The sequence below is a fragment of the Python bivittatus genome, unplaced genomic scaffold, assembly GCF_059951505.1.
Source record: "Python bivittatus isolate LINGU-HERP-01145 unplaced genomic scaffold, Pbiv_v1 ctg000700_np1212, whole genome shotgun sequence".
In the NCBI taxonomy this organism is placed as follows: Eukaryota; Metazoa; Chordata; class Lepidosauria; order Squamata; family Pythonidae; genus Python; species Python bivittatus.
In genome coordinates, this window is record NW_028277098.1 from 14940275 (window position 1) to 14957683 (window position 17409).

The 17409-nt window shown below is 38.0% G+C and overlaps 1 protein-coding gene across 4 annotated transcripts in view; it reads right to left on the reverse strand.

Annotated features, from left to right (window-relative positions):
- Positions 1 to 17409, reverse strand: part of KCNT2 (potassium sodium-activated channel subfamily T member 2) — a 221778-nt gene that overhangs the window by 63639 nt on the left and 140730 nt on the right. For 3 of the 4 annotated variants that reach the window (XM_088153972.1, XM_088153971.1, XM_088153970.1), the window contains 6 exons: positions 15941 to 16049; positions 8907 to 9015; positions 6685 to 6834; positions 5840 to 6069; positions 3024 to 3240; positions 208 to 313 (listed from right to left, as the gene is read on the reverse strand). In XM_088153972.1, the coding sequence (XP_088010098.1) occupies positions 208 to 313; positions 3024 to 3240; positions 5840 to 6069; positions 6685 to 6834; positions 8907 to 9015; positions 15941 to 16049 (921 nt within the window). The remainder of the gene's footprint in view (positions 1 to 207; positions 314 to 3023; positions 3241 to 5839; positions 6070 to 6684; positions 6835 to 8906; positions 9016 to 15940; positions 16050 to 17409) is intronic. The other variant, XM_088153973.1, reaches the window with a different exon arrangement.

Here is a 17409-nt window from a genome sequence, read left to right on the forward strand (position 1 = left end):
GATTATCCTCTTAAATCTGATGTGGCCAAAACCACAATGTTTCTACCACCAGACAATCTGTTTGTCAAGTAGAACGGTGAACACCACAACCCTTAATGACTCAGTACTGAATTAATTGTGCAATCATAAACATGGTCTGAATGCCTTATCTCTAAAACAAATATATGCCCAGAAGAAGTATTATAGCTACATAAAACATCACTTTACCTTATCTAATCTGAGACAGCAAAATGGTGCTTTTTCATGGAGCAAATGGCAGAAGGTAGGAGAACTTCCTATATAAGGTGAGTAAGGGGGATAGCCTTTTAAATACCTAAAATGAAGAAGAATCTGGTCTCATTCTTTGCATTTAGGAGCACATGCACACCCACTTATTTTGTTTCTTTTGGCTGAGATGCACAGCAACTTGTGTTTTTTAAGCAGACACTCGAGAGACACTCCATAGCAATTGGAAAATATTAAACTATCCTACAGCTCTAAAGCAGCACAACGTCTCTCAAAAGGCCAATCGTTTCTCAATCTTAAATTTCTCTCCTCTTGAACTCTCCAATTTTCAGCCATGGCTCAAATGCGGATAGTGTGTGTATGTGTGTGTCTATGTCTCTCTGTAATAAATATTGTTACTTTTTTTGGCATTTACCGTACTTTTCAGCTCTATTCCTAGAAAGCCTCACTTTGCCCAAATGTGGGCGTTGATTCTCTTACTGGTTATCTAAGTTATATAATTGGTTATATTAGACATAAAGTCTTCCCTCTTGTGACCTTGTTTTATTTATTTTGTTTTTATCCACGTCTATTGTTTAACTGGTTCTATTGAATGTTTTAATTTTGGTTTTATTGTACGCCGCCCAGAGTCACTTTGACTGACATGGGCAGCCATATAAATGTGATAAATAGATAAAATAAAAATAAAATAAATATAAGGTGTCAAAGTTGCTTTCCTTTGATGAGACATTTTGGGTTGCAAAGGTCGCATCAAAGCCATGTGGGTGTCTTGTTGAAGCAACCCAGTTTGCCTCCATGAAGGGTATGTGGGGTCACCTTACAGCTTCCCCCAGCACTTGCAAAAACTTCTGCACATGCAACCGTCCGAAGCATCTTTTGTGCACCCTCTGCACATGCACAGAAGCTCCTTCAGCTTTTGCAAGCACCAGGGGAAGCTGTAAAAGTGGCTTTCCAGCAACATCACCTGAAGTGATATTTCTAGAGGTGTTTTGCTGAAGCCTTTGTTGAACTAAAACAATTTCTTCAATATCTACACATGTGTAAGGGTTACCCTAAATGCCCTGTTTCTGGGCATTGCCATGAGCTGTACTGTAGAAATAAATGTTCATATGGGGCTTTCAATGCCTTTTCACTTTATATTTTAATTTCTGCTATATATTGTAGACTATAAAAGTATTGAATGGCTTTCCTGTTGTTTGTTTTCAGCTTTCTTGTTACCATCTGACCCTTCAGACCAGGCCTGCGCAACACGTGGCCTGCTGGTGCTTTTTAAAAACTAGTAAGTTCATTGTCATAGCTCTGGCGCTGCCACCGCTCTGCTAGTCACAGAACAGCTGATCTATGCACCAGATTGAGACTGGTTTTTAATTTATCAATGTGGCCCTTTCCCCACTACAAGTTGTGTAGGCCTGGTTTAAGCCAAGTACAGGTAGTCCTTGTTTAGCAACTGCCTTCTACAGTGACCGTTTACAATTATGATGGTGACGAAAAAGTAACTTTGCAACCAATCCTAGCATTTATAATCTTCGCAGGTCTGTACTGGTAGTCCTCGACTTATGGCCACAATTGGGATCAGAATTTCCATTAAGCAATATGCCCATAAAGTGCGATGTCACGTGACTGCACTGCTTAGTGACAGCAATCCCAGCAGTCTCTGTTGCCATTGTTAATTGAATACTACCAGTCGTTAGCCAAGGACCCACCCTAATCCAAGCCATTCCAGGTTTGGTCCCTCCCAGCCCCAAGCCTTGGTTCTTCCAAGGTAAGGGACTGCCTCCCCTTCAACTCCCCTCAACTGCCTATTTCCCCTCATCTCTGCCCTTTTGGCCACTCTGCACCCTGCCTTGCAGGGCAGCAAGCATCCCCAGAACTGCATGGCTCTGGGGCTGCTTGCCACACTGCAGCTCAGGGGTTTCTTGGCGCACCATGGCTCTGGGGCTGCAATAAGCCCCTGAGCCACAATACAATGCAAAGCCCTTCGCAGTGGAAGCCCAGCCCCAGCCTGGCCCAGCAGCATAGTGCAAAGCTGCAGCTGCCCCAGCCCAGTCTCAGCCAAAGTTACCCTCACCAACCTGCACTCTGAGGCCCCTGTCGCCCTGCGCTCCACCGCCCCAGCTGACCTTGGCCATCTTCTTGCTTCCACTGCTGACAAGGCCTGCCTGGCCCAGCCCTTTGCAAGGCAGCTACTGGCCACGTGAAACCATCTTCCCCTTCCTTGCGAGGAAACTGCCATGTGTGACCTGGGGAAGAAAAACTTTTGTGGCCAGCAGCTGCCTCATGAAGGGCCAGGCTGGACATGTTTGTCAGCAGCAGGAGCAAGAAGATGGTGAAGGTCAGCTAGGGCAGCAGGGCCGCAGTGTGTGGGGGGCCAAAAGAACATAGATAGGCAGGTGGATGGAATTAAAGTGACCCTGTGGTCATGTGGGTGGGCTGCCAAGTGTCTACATTTTGATCATGTGACCACAGGGAGCGCTGCAACAGCCATAACTTTGGGTCCCAGTCATAAGTCCCTTTGTTCAGCACTGCTGTAACTTCAAATGGTCGCTGAACAAGTGGTCATAAGTCAAGGAGTACCTGTAAAGCAAAGGAAAGCTGAAGCTGTGGTTTCCCTTAGCAACTGCTTCACTTAACAACCAGGTTGCCAGTCCCAATTGTGGTAACTAAACAAGGACTACCTGTATATATTTTGGGACAATCTGGAGATGCCTCCAGTGAACTCTATAGCAAGCAACTAATTTCCCTTTTCTGCTTTGGTGTGTTTGTAAACATATTCATTTAAAAGTGTGCATTTTACATACTCCAGACCATTCAAAACTTCTTCATCAGAGGGTGTGGTTTCATCTTCTGACTGGTCACTTAAGAGATCACAGCTATGAAGTGCTGAAGTGTCTGCAACCTCCAGAACAGGTGCAATGCTGGGCCTTCTGCCTGTTTTAGCGGCTTCTGAAGGAAGAGTTAAGGTAGTTGCATTTGGAGATCTGCAGCCTGTATCTTGCAAATCTATAGCAACAGTACCTGGGAGAAACAGAAGAAAATGAAAATGATTTAGGATTTGAGGGGGGAGGGGGAAAACCATCCCAACATACTGTAAATGATGTGACCATGAAGACTAAAGGGCCTAACAAGGAAGGGTGTGCAAGAGACTTCAAATGCTAACAAATTTGTTGTTTTGAATATTCAGAGCTGGAAGCAAATTACATCTGAGAGTTTCTGTTTCAAGCTCAGAACAAAACGTGATGTTTCTAGCATTATGGGCTCTTTTGAACAATGTGATTGGACCTTGGATTTTTTGCTTGTGATTGGGTTCTTTTTAAGTTTTACCCCATCCCCCACCCTCATCAGTACAGCAGCAAAGACTAGTCAGTGCCTGTTGCTATCAGTTTAGACTGAATGGTTTGATATGCAGGGCGGAATGTTGTGGCAGACCAACAATTACTAAGCATATGGCTCTCAGAAAAAAGAGCCATTGTAATAGGCAGGAAAAGTCTGTCCACAGCTGCTTGCCTTAGAAAAGTTATTATTGTCTTTTTAAATCCTTTGCTAAGAAGAAGAGCACATATGGGTGGGTTCCAAACAGCCTATGAAAGAAAACAGGTAAAGGAAGGAAAAGGAAATGCATTCAAATATTTCACTGAAAAGTGTGGCAAAGGCCGAATGTTGTAAATTCAAAGCTCACCACCAGTACTAGATTGAAGGTCTAGTATTTACAAGAGTTTGATGCACAGTTGCACTTTATGCATGTTCTACTGTAATGTGTTAAAGCGTAGATTTTGCTGCTTTGTGGAGCCTGGATCGGGGTGGTGTGTGGGTTTGTTTGTTTTTTGTTTTGGTAATGCTAGTATTATTTGTGCAACAGTAAAGCTGTCACACCTTTTTTTTTTCAGCCACACAGCAGAGGTATACACACAGTCATAGCAAAGAGCACCATACCAGTTGCTTTTGGCTAGGCCTGGGCCCTCTGAGGCAAACAAACAGGCTGCAGAAACAAAAAAGGGATTTGCTTTGCATGGTAGTTGGGATGAAATATTAGACCATGTTGATTGCTACCCACCACCCAACCTATAGAAAAAATGGTCAGGAACTGTAACATCATCATCATCATCATCATCATCATCATCATCAATATTAAAAATCTAAATAAATATTTAGGTTCATCATAGCCCATCAAATGCATGAGAAGAAGAGTGTGTGAAGCCTGGAGGCAATGATGACCAAGGTACAGGACTTTTCCTCTTCCTTGAAGCTCAGGGTACATTGCCAGCTGAGTGGGTCTCCAAGCCCATGTAGGTAGGCTAGAGCTCTCTGAGGTGCAACATCTGAGCCTGGAGAGTTACTGGCTGATGAACAAGCATTATTAGAGGGGAGGGGGTGGCATTGCTGGGCCACAGCCACTGACAACACTTTTTCCTTCTGCTTGTTTGCAAATTCCATCCTCTTCCTCTCTTTTATGACCCCATCCTCCTCTCACTTGAATGGTCAGCACATAAAGACTGACACAGAAGCAGCAAACACTGGTTTGGATCAGTCAACTAGATGGCAGAGGACATAGCATCAGACAGGCAGGAAGGTTCCAAGGGGAGCAGTTACAACACCAGTGCGAAGAAGAATGGAGCATGAGAGACAGCAACTAGGAAGAACAAGCTGGAGAACTCCTGGAAACAGAGGCTTTCAGGAAGGAGCATGTAGTCATCCAAGAACTGAAGCAAGGAAAAATCAAGATGTGGATGGGTGAAGACACTGGTGCCAGGAGAAGCCAACAGAAGATCACACTGTATAGGCTTCTGGACAGGTCAGCAATAGAGTGAAATCTTACACAAGAAACGTAAAACTGAACTCAATCCCCTGACAGTATTATCACAAAAGATTCTTATCCTTAAGTGTGTTCACTCAAGAGAGTATGCTATTTTTAAATGACTTAGGTCAGGGGATGAGTTAGGTAACAGTCCTGAAGACAATCTATTCTTGAGACAGTAACCCCATAAAAAAAAAGGAAAATACATTTTATTTATATTATATTTTCAGTTAATCCATTTTTAGAGAAGGCCTTTAAGCCTAAAGGGGGCAATTTGGGATGGGGGGAATGTTTCCAGGAGCAAGGGAAAGGGAGTAGTCTTACAAATAAAGGCACCCATTGATGGGATTATTCACCACTTCTGCTCTCTATTGAACTGTTTGTGAAATAATCTGCCATAATATGGACAATATGCTGACAGCAGTGTTCTCCTTCATTTGGCCAGTCACTGCAAAGACTGCAACAGTCACTGTTATTATGATTTCATTTGACTTTGGGGAGTCTGGTCATCATTAAGGCATTTCTCAGAATGGAAAGGTGAGCAGAAAAATCAGTTTCATACTTGATCCAGTAACATGGAAACTCTGGGTTGATGGAACGAAAAGCAAGCACCATTTCATGTCCAACTGGCTTGTGAATGATGAATCTTTACATATCAGTTATTCAAACAGAAGGTTCAATATTCCATTTCTATTGTTCACCCCAACTCTACTTCACTGTGTATAGTATTTAAAGAAGACAAAACATTGTATGTTTTACTTCTTTTACATTTTACATCCTCTTCTATATCTTAATGAGGCAACATTACTTAGTGTTGCTTACCCATACTAGCAATTATGCTGTGCACTGGCAGTCGAGAAGGACCATGATAAAACAACCTTGATGAGTGATTTTTCCGATGTTGCTCTTGTTTCTTAAAAGCAGAATTTTCTTCTTTTGTGATATTAATATAAAAACATATGTCTGAAGAGCTCATAATATACCGGGGGCCTGGGTTCAGCAAAATATTTTTGTTATCTTCTCTCCTAACACCGATTAAGCAAACACCAAACCTAATGTTAAAAGTAAAAAGAAATGTAGTCAGCAAAAATTGAACAGCATACAGGATATGTGCTTACATCCATTCCTTCATATCCCATAATATAATAAAATCAAGAGAGACAATATGAAAATACTTTATATCCATTTTTAGCCATGTAAGACTCTGTATACAATTCAGCCTAAGAGCAAGTTTTATTCTGCTTTTAGAAAATATAGGATCTGTGCAAAACATCCCAAAGAAAGGCTATCCTGAATTATGGGGGATTTCCCTTCCCTGTAACTCCAGCTTCCGATTAAAGATACTTCACTGCTGGGCCATCTATCTTGGCCTCTTATAATCACAGCTAATATTCAGTCAAGCTTGGCCTTTATTCTTCTCTTTTGGGGCCCAGTGATTAAATGCATTTTAGCATTTGATCTGGGAAAAGAGGCTAACTTAACAGTCTCAAAGTCCCAACTGATCAAGATTACTTCTATGGCCTACATCCAGATGCAATCCAACAGCCCCTCAATTGTAGGGTCATCTTCTTCCATTAAGCCAAACAATACTATGCAATGCCAGTGGAGCAAAAGGGGAATTTCTAAAAAAATGTTGATTACATTTCACTGTAAGAAACTAAACCTACTTTTTGTGTGCATGGAAAGATGCGTATGTGAAACTCTTTCCTTCATACTCAGCAAAAAACACACTCTCCTCCAAGTTAATGTGATATACTTCATTCCCAGAGCATCTCCCATACATTTTCTGCCACTGTTCTGGTGACTGTTGGCCCTCTCTGAAACACAGATATATATAGTGAATTAGTATCACTCTGCACATGTGGGTGGTGGATATATGTAACATGAATAGGCTCCTTTGCCCAACTATATTTACTCTCACAGCAGAGATGGCATCTTGCAGCAATACCTAAGCACTTGCTTCTGGTCTGCTTATGTCACAGGGAGTACGGCATGGAATGATTGAGACTACTTTTTCCCCAATACAGACCGTTTTCTTTTATCCTCATCTGCAGTTTACCCTTTTCCCCTTTAAAACATTTTGCATGATTGGACAAACTTACTATTGGGAAAGTTCACAATGGGGGAAGGTCAGGAATTGTTTTGTTACGGTCCAAATAAACAGGGAAAAAAAAGCAATACAAAATTAAGACAGAATAGATTTTAAATGATTAGCAGAACAATATTCTTCTGCTAACATAATGTCTTACGTTAATATCCATGAGCTGCTGAAAATTGCTAAATTTTCACTGGTTCAGACTTCTGGATATACTTGGGTGAGCACAATAATGCTAATGAGGTTACTTTTTTTTTTTCTCTTTGCCACTTTCAGCTGGCAGGCAAGGCTGCTTTCCAATTTGTTAGCAGGTGTTAATAAAATGCACACTCTTAGTATCTTGATACTTGCCTGGCAAGGTGTGAGGCAGGGTGTCCATTTTTGGGTATACTGAACTGCCACACAGAAGGCTAAACAGCCTTGTGGCTGAAGATCAACTTTTTATTCCTACCACAATAGCTGTATTTTCCTTCCAACTTTCTAATGTTCTTCACTGAGCACACTATATAACTTTACACTGAAATTCACACCTTTTGCTTGACAGACTCCTTTGGTTTAGAAGCTGGAGGACTGGTAGAAAAGTATCAGCTACATCTTTTGCATTCTTATGATGGAAAACTACAGCTGTTTCTTGCTACCTAGCTTTTAAAGATTTCATCAGGGATGGAGGAGGGAGGGAAGGAGGAAAAAGTTAAGAAACAAAAATATAAATAATAGGGTTGCATAAAGACATACAAGTTAGAGGTTTAGGACAATTCAATCAATGAATACCAGTCAACTTTTTTCTTCAGATATTATAAACAACCTACATCACCTGCTTTGATTGGAAAGAAATCTAATTTTGGACAAAATGGATGTGATGTTAGAGATTGGTGAAAGATAAAATAATAGCAATTCTCAAGTACAGTTAAGAGATTGGGGGAGGGTGTATTTATATAATCTGCCAATCTCTCTTCAGAAGTATTCACCTTCCTGAAGTAAATCTCCCTTCTTGGCTTTAACTATAGTTGGGATATTTGTGATACCCCAGGTTGATTTTAGTATCTTCAATAAATGACTAGCTCCATTATTTATGTACCAACCTCCTGAATATATTTTTAATAAATACAAAGTAGCGTTCATTATGTTTTTCGCCATAGCCAACAGACAATTTTAACACTATCTATTTAACTGGATGCATTAGTACTTGAAAGTAAATTAAACACTATTTAAATGAATGCAGTGCAGATTTTTCTCCATTGGTAGCCAGTTTATGAAATCTTTATTCCATAATAACCATGTGAAATGGAATACAGATTTCATAAACTGCATTGGGTGCCAATTTAGAAAAGGCTGTGCCATCAGTCTCTCAGAAGAAAGGGTACAAAGCAAAGTCTTGGATCTCAGGGAAAAAGCACACAGGAGAATGCTATCTCTAAACCCTGAGAATAATTAACCCAGTCTTCCCCAATCTGTTGACCTCCAAAAGTGCTGTATTTTATTTCCTGTAACTACCAGCAATTGCCCATGTTGGTTAGGGATTATGGGAGCAGAAAGCACAAAATGTTGAGGGTGGAATCAAGCACGAAAAGGCCACTTAAGCCACGGATAGGATCAATATATTACCTCTCCTGTTCAAGCAATAACCAAAAATAGAAACCTTAATTGCTTTGCCAGTGTAACAATAAATTAAAAGGAAGATGACTGTTGATCTAAATATTTTTTTAAATTTTCCTTCAGGAACAAAGAAAGCTGGTAACTAACAGCCACTTGTCATGTTTTCATTCTATCCAATGAGATAAATCTTATACTTACTGCCCTCTTGAAGTATGAACTAATAAGGTGATAAGCGTTGATGTAGCTGGGCAAATACAGTTTAAAGCCAACATTGCATATTTAAATTCCTCTTCACATACAACATGATCTGAGGAGGAGGAGGAGGAGGAGGAGGAGGAGGAGGAGGAGGAGGAGGAGGAGAGGAAGAAGAGGAAGAAGAGGAAGAAGAGAAAGAAGACGACTTTATTTGAGGCATGAGACATGAATGGCCAGCTTGTATCCCACAGACTAAAACTGGCCTGTGAAATCATTTTTCTGCATTCTCTGGAAACTTTTTCACAATAAAATTTTGCTGCACAATTTACAAACCCTAAGGAAAAGGAACAGGATAGTGGTGAAAACAGAGATACCACAAGGTGATATTACACCTCCCTTATTTTTGTGTACAGGGTGGCAATTGGAGTAAAATGTTTTCCTAGCAGTGATGTTCCACTTGTAGAATGTATTCCCAGGAAAAGTCAGTAGACTGATGTGTTTTAAAAGCTAACCAAAGACTTTTTTTTTTTTTAAATTTCCCAGCAAGTTTAATCATTTCCACAGGGTTTTAATGCTGTTTTGATCTCCTCTGCTTTTTGTGTTGACTTTTTTGTACCATTTTTGTTTTGTCTTAATTTACTGACTACCCTGGCAATATTTGGATCAACTATTTACTAAGATAAATAAATAAATGCATTTAAGATGTAACTGCATGGAGCTCCTTTAATGTTCTACATGTAATCCTTAACTGGGATGCTACAAATGCTAATAGCAGTTAAAGATGTGATTTTTCAATCTGATGTAGTATGGGCCATTTCCTCTTTATTTCTATTTCAATCTGTCACGTGTAGATCAGCAAGAGGACTGTTATTTGAAAAAAAGCTAATATTTAGACTGGGAACCCATACTCTTTGCAACACAGAAATATTTATAAAGAACCTGTGAGGTATGCACTGTCAACATTATTTGAAGGGTATAACTATAGTAGTGTTCAAAATTATAAAATTATGGAAGTGTGTTTTTTTTAATTAAAAAAAAATTAAACCTTGCTAGAACTGTACTGCCTGGCAAGTTTCAGCATTTAGCCAAGTTTGGCTGATCTTGAAAAGCTAAGAAGGTTCAGACCTAATTAGAACTTGGATGGAGAGTACTACCTCAGGAAATTTCAGGTGCAATGAAACTTTGATTGTGGGATTTAATGATTAGATGGTTTGTGTTGATAGAAATAATGTGAATTAGGATTAAATAGTGGTAAGAGATTAACTTTTTTTAAATTTGTACTTATATCTGTATTCGAGATAGTAGTAAGTCACTTCTTGTTTCATCTTTCTATTCGATCTCACCTTTTTAGTTTTTGTCTTTTTCTTTCTTTTGTTCTATCTTTTCTCTTTTCTGTCTTTTCCGATTTGTATTTTAATTGTACTTTTTATATACCTTAATAAAAGTTTTATTTAAAAAAAAAAGGAAATTTCAGGTGCATAGACTGGACTAGGAAGAAGTCAATGACAAATTCTTTGTATTGTTGCAAAGAAAACAACATGATTGAATCCAGATAGCCATCACTGTTTGAGTTCATCTCAGGGGAGTCTTTAACTTTTATAACTGTATCAGTTTTATAACTAAAAATGCAATAAAATCAATCTGCATATGAAAAGGATTCCCATATGGTTCAAGAGAGCATTGACTAATAATCAATTCATTAGTCTTGCATCTCCCTTCCCTTCTGTTATAACCATTGTTTCTTATACCACATAGTGTTACATGCAGCCCTGTATCACCTGTAATATCACCATATTACAAGATATTCATAACGTGACACCACAAGAAAGACATATGATCCATTTCATATCTTCCCTTAATGCAAGAATGTACAAACTAAAGCCTGAAAGTTGCATGAGGCCCTTTTCCTTGGATGCAAAGATGTCTTCCATGACTACACTGCTGAAATTCAAAATCAAACCACAAAGTTATTTTCCCCCAGTAAAATAGGCCAACCCATTTAAATCTGAAATGGCAAAATGTCTATCCCATTCTCACCATCTATGAATAATTTCCATGTTCAGTAACTTCCCTGAAAATTTCTTTTAAAATGTATGATCTCTGCCTGAGAAAGATTTGTCCCTTCTAGATTGAATGCACGAGGGGGTCAAAGCTGGGTTTCCTGCCAGCTAACTATTTGGAGCTACTTGAAGGATCTGACATGCATATTTATGTCTATGCTTAGAGCTTCTACATTGGAGAGGGGCATTGTTATTTGTCCAGGATCCCTCTTCATATGGGAAAAAAAATCTATATATACTTAAATATGTATATAGTACAACTGTGCATGCTTTAAAAATGTTTTGGGACAGGTACTTTGGAACAAATGGAACTGCAAGCACAGCACTTCTTCAAAACAGCCATATTTCTTTCATGCTTCCATGCAATCCTGAAAAAAAGATGCAGATGTTTTAATGAATTGACTCATTAAAGCAGACTGTTTTTCATACAACTCATTAAAGCAGTCAACTCATGCAGATGCTTAAAGAAAGAGATGCTATGTTCATGCTCCTGTGCATTCCAATTCAGTGTTGGAAACAAACAAAATAAACAACCATGCTTATTTTCACTGAAAAAAAAAAGACATTATTTCTAATTCTAGCTGTCTGAGATTTCTCAAGATGAATGACAGTTTCATGGACATCAGTTGAAAATATGCTTTCCCAAATGGATTATGTCTACTATGTACTATAGTGACACTTTTGGCTCTAAAATGCAGCAATAACTTTTTCTGAAATTTCTTCATTCTGCACCAAGCACAATTCTTGTCTCTAATTTTTTATGTGTGTCACCATAACAAGAAGTTTTTAAGGTTGGATAACTATAGTAGATTTATTATTTTGCTTTTTACTTGCATAATAATCTCCCAATTTTATCCATAAATTGCTTTTTAGAAATCTGACTTCTCAGTAGGTTTATTTCATTTTCAGATTCCAAAAAAATGATTTTCACTGGCTTAATCCACATTTCAATTTGAGAAGAAAACCTAATCTACTCACTACTGAACTTCTAAGTTACATTTCTTTTTTCTCATGCATGGACTGCAAGATAATTTTCCTGCATAGGCACATAAAGATAATACTCTCTTTATGTTGTATAAATTATGCTGTAATAATTGCATAGTTCCTACTGTTTTATCCTTATGTAGTTTTATTCAGATAATATTCAATCAAACAAAAGTATTATATATGAACTCAAATACTCTCATATGAAATTCTATTACATTTTATGTATTGTATAAATTATGAGAAAATCTCATGTTGAATACCTATTACATTTCTGTGTTGTGATACATCCTTATTTTAATATTTGAAATCATACTGTGCTTTCCTTTATATAGCACAATCCTATTTGTGCAATTGAGAAATAAATCCCATCATGTTTGGAGGAGAATATGTTTGTGTAAATGGAAACAAATGTTGAAAGTGACCATACATCCTAGTTTTATCTTGGGGGGGTTGGGCATAAATCTTTTTTAAGTTTTATGAATTTTAAGTCTGAACCCTAAATATATGCCCCCAATGAGTCAGCATGGGAACACAATTGTATGTATTGTTCTGTATAAGTGCTTTTCAGTGGTTATTTTACAGCAATTGAGTGAGTATTAATGTGAAAGACCTGAGGATTTAAGCATTCCCCATATAACACATAGGTTAAGGTAAGCAATCAGTGACCTCTCCAGATGTTACATTCCCAGATGACTGGTCAAGCTGGTTCAGCTTAGTTCAGCAATGCTGAGCATCTGGTGACTCAACCCAAATACATTAAACAACTTCAAATGGAAAACAATTTGGAATGATAAAATACACTTAAGAAAGTTTCTCTACAGCTTTTGAATTGTGGTGGCTTGTTGTTATGGACAAATCACTGCACTGTTCAATGCTAGTCAGAGTGATTCTGTATTTGGAGCCCGGCTGAATGTAAGCATACAAGTTGGAATACAAAGCAGATTTTTTTTGCCACCGATCATCAAGCAGATCTAATGTTTCTGCTCTTACTAAAGGAACACAACTAAAATTGCTACAAATTAGGGCTCCAGCAGATCCAGAAATATTCCTACTCAGTTCTCAAAAGTTTTCTGGGCTACCAATGACAAGAATAATACAAGTAATAGCCTTGTGTCTGGATACTTTCCATAGGTGTGAGTCTCTACAGGTGGACTACAAATGAAGAACCATCTGATTGATATTTTAGAATCCTCCCATAGGATAACAAATAAGTTAAACATTATATTAGGCTACATCAGTTGGAAGGCAGAACTCATTTCTGGAATACTAATCCTAGGAATGTTCATGAAATGGAAAATATGTTCTGAGTTTGGAAGAAAGGACCCCAGTTAGAACAGTTCATCAAAATGTTCTGAATTGGCTATGATGCAATGAAACAACATTCAAAACAGCTCAAAATTTGAAATATTTTGAGTATTCTAGCTTTAGGAAACAATAGGAATGCAGGTAGCCAGCAACGACATGGGATGTGTATGAAGGTAGACAGGCCTTGGCCAAAAAGCTAAAGGTGGGGTAAAGGAAAAGGGGATGGCTGATTCCCACTACAATGCACAGGTATAAGTTACTAATAAAGAGACATGCAGAACTCCCTTTAGTGTGAGCATTACTGAGATGTTGCTCAGAAATTGGAGAGTCATCCAGGTGAGTCTTACAGGTTCTTCATCCAGCATGACCATCAATCAGGTGCTGCTCAGAGTCTAATGGAGAGACACTCAGGGGAGCTTCATGGTGAATCCACTCAATGCAAGTGTCTAAAGTGACCCTCAGGGACTGGAGAAGCACCAACATGAAATACCCAGAGTCTCCTCTATTTGGTGTGCACCTCTTCATGACATGAACCAGGGACTCATCCCAATTATGATGTGCTTGAGTGAGCCAGTGAATGTGAAATAGGCCAGCAGTGGATAGGGGGGAAATGCACGTCCTTTTAAACTACAAATGGGCTGAAAGGAAAATTGGAAGAGGAATCTTCCCTCTTTCTTTCTAACTACCTACCTGATTCAGCTGCTTAAAAATTAAGAATAAATCCCCAAACTATGCCCATTTGAATTGAAACAGCGTAGAGAAAGCCAGGCGGGTTCATACATACCAACTCTTGCAGTAGAAGCAGCAGTGGCAGTGGTAAATTCAGCCTAGTCACTGGTCACTTGCCACAGTCCTAAACTTGCTTTTACCAACTGCAGTCAGAACCAGAATAACTCCCCCTCAGCTTTATGTTCTGCTTACATACCTGCTCTGCTTTTCCCCAGCACTATTTTATAGGCCAAGGCAAGATTTAAAAATAAAAGATAAACATAAAAACGACAAAAAGGAAGGTAATATTCCATCACATTGCCTAGAACAGCTCAGCACACTCCAAACAGTGCCTGAAATGGCCACCATTTGTCCTGGATAAGGAGGGAAAAAATGACCACATTTTGTTTTATTCTCAAAGAACCTTTTGCAACAATTTTTAAAACTTCTGTTTCAAGAATGGCATGTTGGAAACAGCTTGCACTAAAACCATTCTATGCACTTTTATTCATTGGTTGATTTTTGACAATATGTTGTTTGGTTCCTATTGTAGCATTTGAGTGAGATATGAATATGATAATAAATCGCAGGATTTTATGAGAATTTACAAAGGTGGAAGAGTTTACTGCAGATATCGAGTTGCTTTTAATGGAAATTTCATGAGTTTTGAACAAAAGGGATTTATGTTGGCAAAATGTAATGATGAAAATAATATCAGCGACAAAGAGAAACCATTTATTTAGTACATTTCATGAACCACAAAGATTGATTTAATTCTAGAGTAGAAAATTTCCACTTATTTTCACCTCAGTATTTCCCTGCAGACCTCCTGAGTGAATTAAGCATTTAGATGCCAGGACAGGATTGAAATACAGTTTCATAAGATAAGCCTGAGAGAACTATATGCTTTTCCTAATATGGAAGATGGGTCTAACTGTCCCACCTAAAAGCACTGCTTCAGTGTGAATGTGAAATAGGTTTACATGAATAATATTCCCTGCAATTAAATTTATGAGGAAACCTATGTTTACGATAAATTGCCTGTGGATCCTACCATGTGATGGGCTTCTAGAAACATTCTGTACTAGTTAGCTGGCAATCTAGAGTGCCAAGCAAAGGGGAAACCAGCTAGAATATAAGCTACAAGGCATCACTCATTTGTAGCAAGGAATAGGTCCTCATTCTACTAAGCCAAATTTAGAATGCAGAGCCTCCAGCATCCAGCAGAAACCTAATGAATCACTCTCTACTTCAACCAACAGCTAGCAAGGCATTACAGTTTTATACCTGACATTGTAGAGTGGTATCTTCTCTGCTGTAGGTTTTGGTGGCAGAAAGAAATAGTCCTAGGGCAGCTGATAAAATGGTGGAGCTATGCGTGTGATTTCCTTATCTAAGAAGGATGAGAGCCAAAACCAATGAGGCGTGAAACTTTACTTCTTTTTAACAGATGCCACAGAGAGAGGTTCTGGGTTTGATCACAGCAGGTAAAATGTTTGGGGCACTTAACAAACACACTGAATAGATACAGTGTTGAATTACTGCTGTTTGACAGGGTCTTTTTGCCAGTGGAGACAGTTTTGTTTGCATGCAAAGGGAAACAACTGTATGAAATATCTTTCACAAAAATTAGAGGGCTAAAATCCTGGTAACTGTTTACACCAATTTTTGAAGTTTCACAAATATAATTCTTATAAGAAATTAACATGTTGCTTGAACTATCTATATGTCTGGTTGATTAATAGGCAAATACTTGAAATAATTTTAGATTTCATAAAACTATGAATTTTTTTTTAATGAGTTTCATTAGAATGATCTAAGGATGCTGTGCAATAAATTAAGTCTTATGGACCACAAATGGCTTATATATTGCCCACCCCATTCTTATTGTAGAAAACATATATATGACATTGATCAGAACAGAAAGAATTATCCAGCTCTATATCTGAACAACAGTCAATATGGTATGAGACTTACCTGCAAATTTAATATGAAACTTATTTTCAGGCTTCAATATCTGAACATACAGTGGACAATTTGGAGCAAAATCTTTAAGTGCCCAAGCTCTTAAAATGGTTTGATGGTCCTAGAATAAAATAAAAAACACCACATAAGAATGTTTAAGATAAGATATAAAATTAACCATATTAATTAAAATAATTGCTCATGTTTAGCTGACAATGTACCATTTAAAAAAAGGTAAAAACAACCTTTATTGGACATATGGTTTTGCAAGGAACAAGACCCTTTTAGTTTCTAGTTTCTATACTTTAAACAATTTTTCCACCATAAGAATATCCCATAGATGTTGTGCCAATTATAGCAGAATTCATAAGTAAATATTGCTGTTAAAAATAACACAAAATGATTCAGACCAAATTTTCCCTTAAATGCCTTTAATGACTTACAATCTGGGCTTCTGGAACCTCAGGTAGACCATGAATGTTTCCAAAGTAATTTGGGAATCAGACATATCTTACCCTTGCAAACTTCCTTTTTTATCCATATTTAACTTACATAATGCATTTTTTAACATTATTATCTCTATATGGGCACTTTTAGATAGGACAAGATTTGAACTGGAAACCACTGTCTTATAGATTCCATTATGTAAGGCTACACTGTTAAATGTTTTATTATGATGTCTTCTTTGAAGAGAAATTGGTCTGCATAACCAGTCACACAGCTTTCATACAAGTAGGAATCCCAATGCAATGCAATGACAAACCAGATTTGCAGCAAGCAATGATAGTTTTCTGCAGTTTTTACATACTGCCATATAATCAACTACTAGTGATGTTATATCCAATGAAAGTGAGAAAGCAAAGGCTTGATCCCAAACTCTATTATCCTATCCTATCCTATCCTATCCTATCCTATCCTATCCTATCCTATCCTATCCTATCCTATCCTATCCTATCCTATCCTATCCTATCCTATCCATCCTAAATAGCTGAAAAACTCAGCAGAAAATATTCTTGTGTGCGAGGAAACATCCCTTTGTTGTATGTTTTCTGGTACATCATCTCCACACATCTGATGCTCATGAAGCAATGATTATAAGCTGAGGAAATATATCGTTAGCTTAGGAATTAAAAAAAAAAATGGAAGAAAATTTTTTCTGCTGTTCAGTCACAATGCCTAAAGCCTCATAACACTGAACTTAAGAACTAGTTACTACAAATTTATATAGACTCAGTTCAGAAGAATGAGTAGCTACACTTAAACAGTTGGCCTCTGAAAAAAGTTATTGTTTGGGGTTTACCTATCTACACACAGAGGAACACACACACAAAGAGAGATTTACATATACCTGCATAATAAAAACACATTGCTAAGTATTTGGAATCAAAACAGTTTTAACAGATAATTTTCACACGCACACATACACTCAAATGGAAATTGTTAGAATTATCAATAGACTAATAGATCAATTAATTCATTTA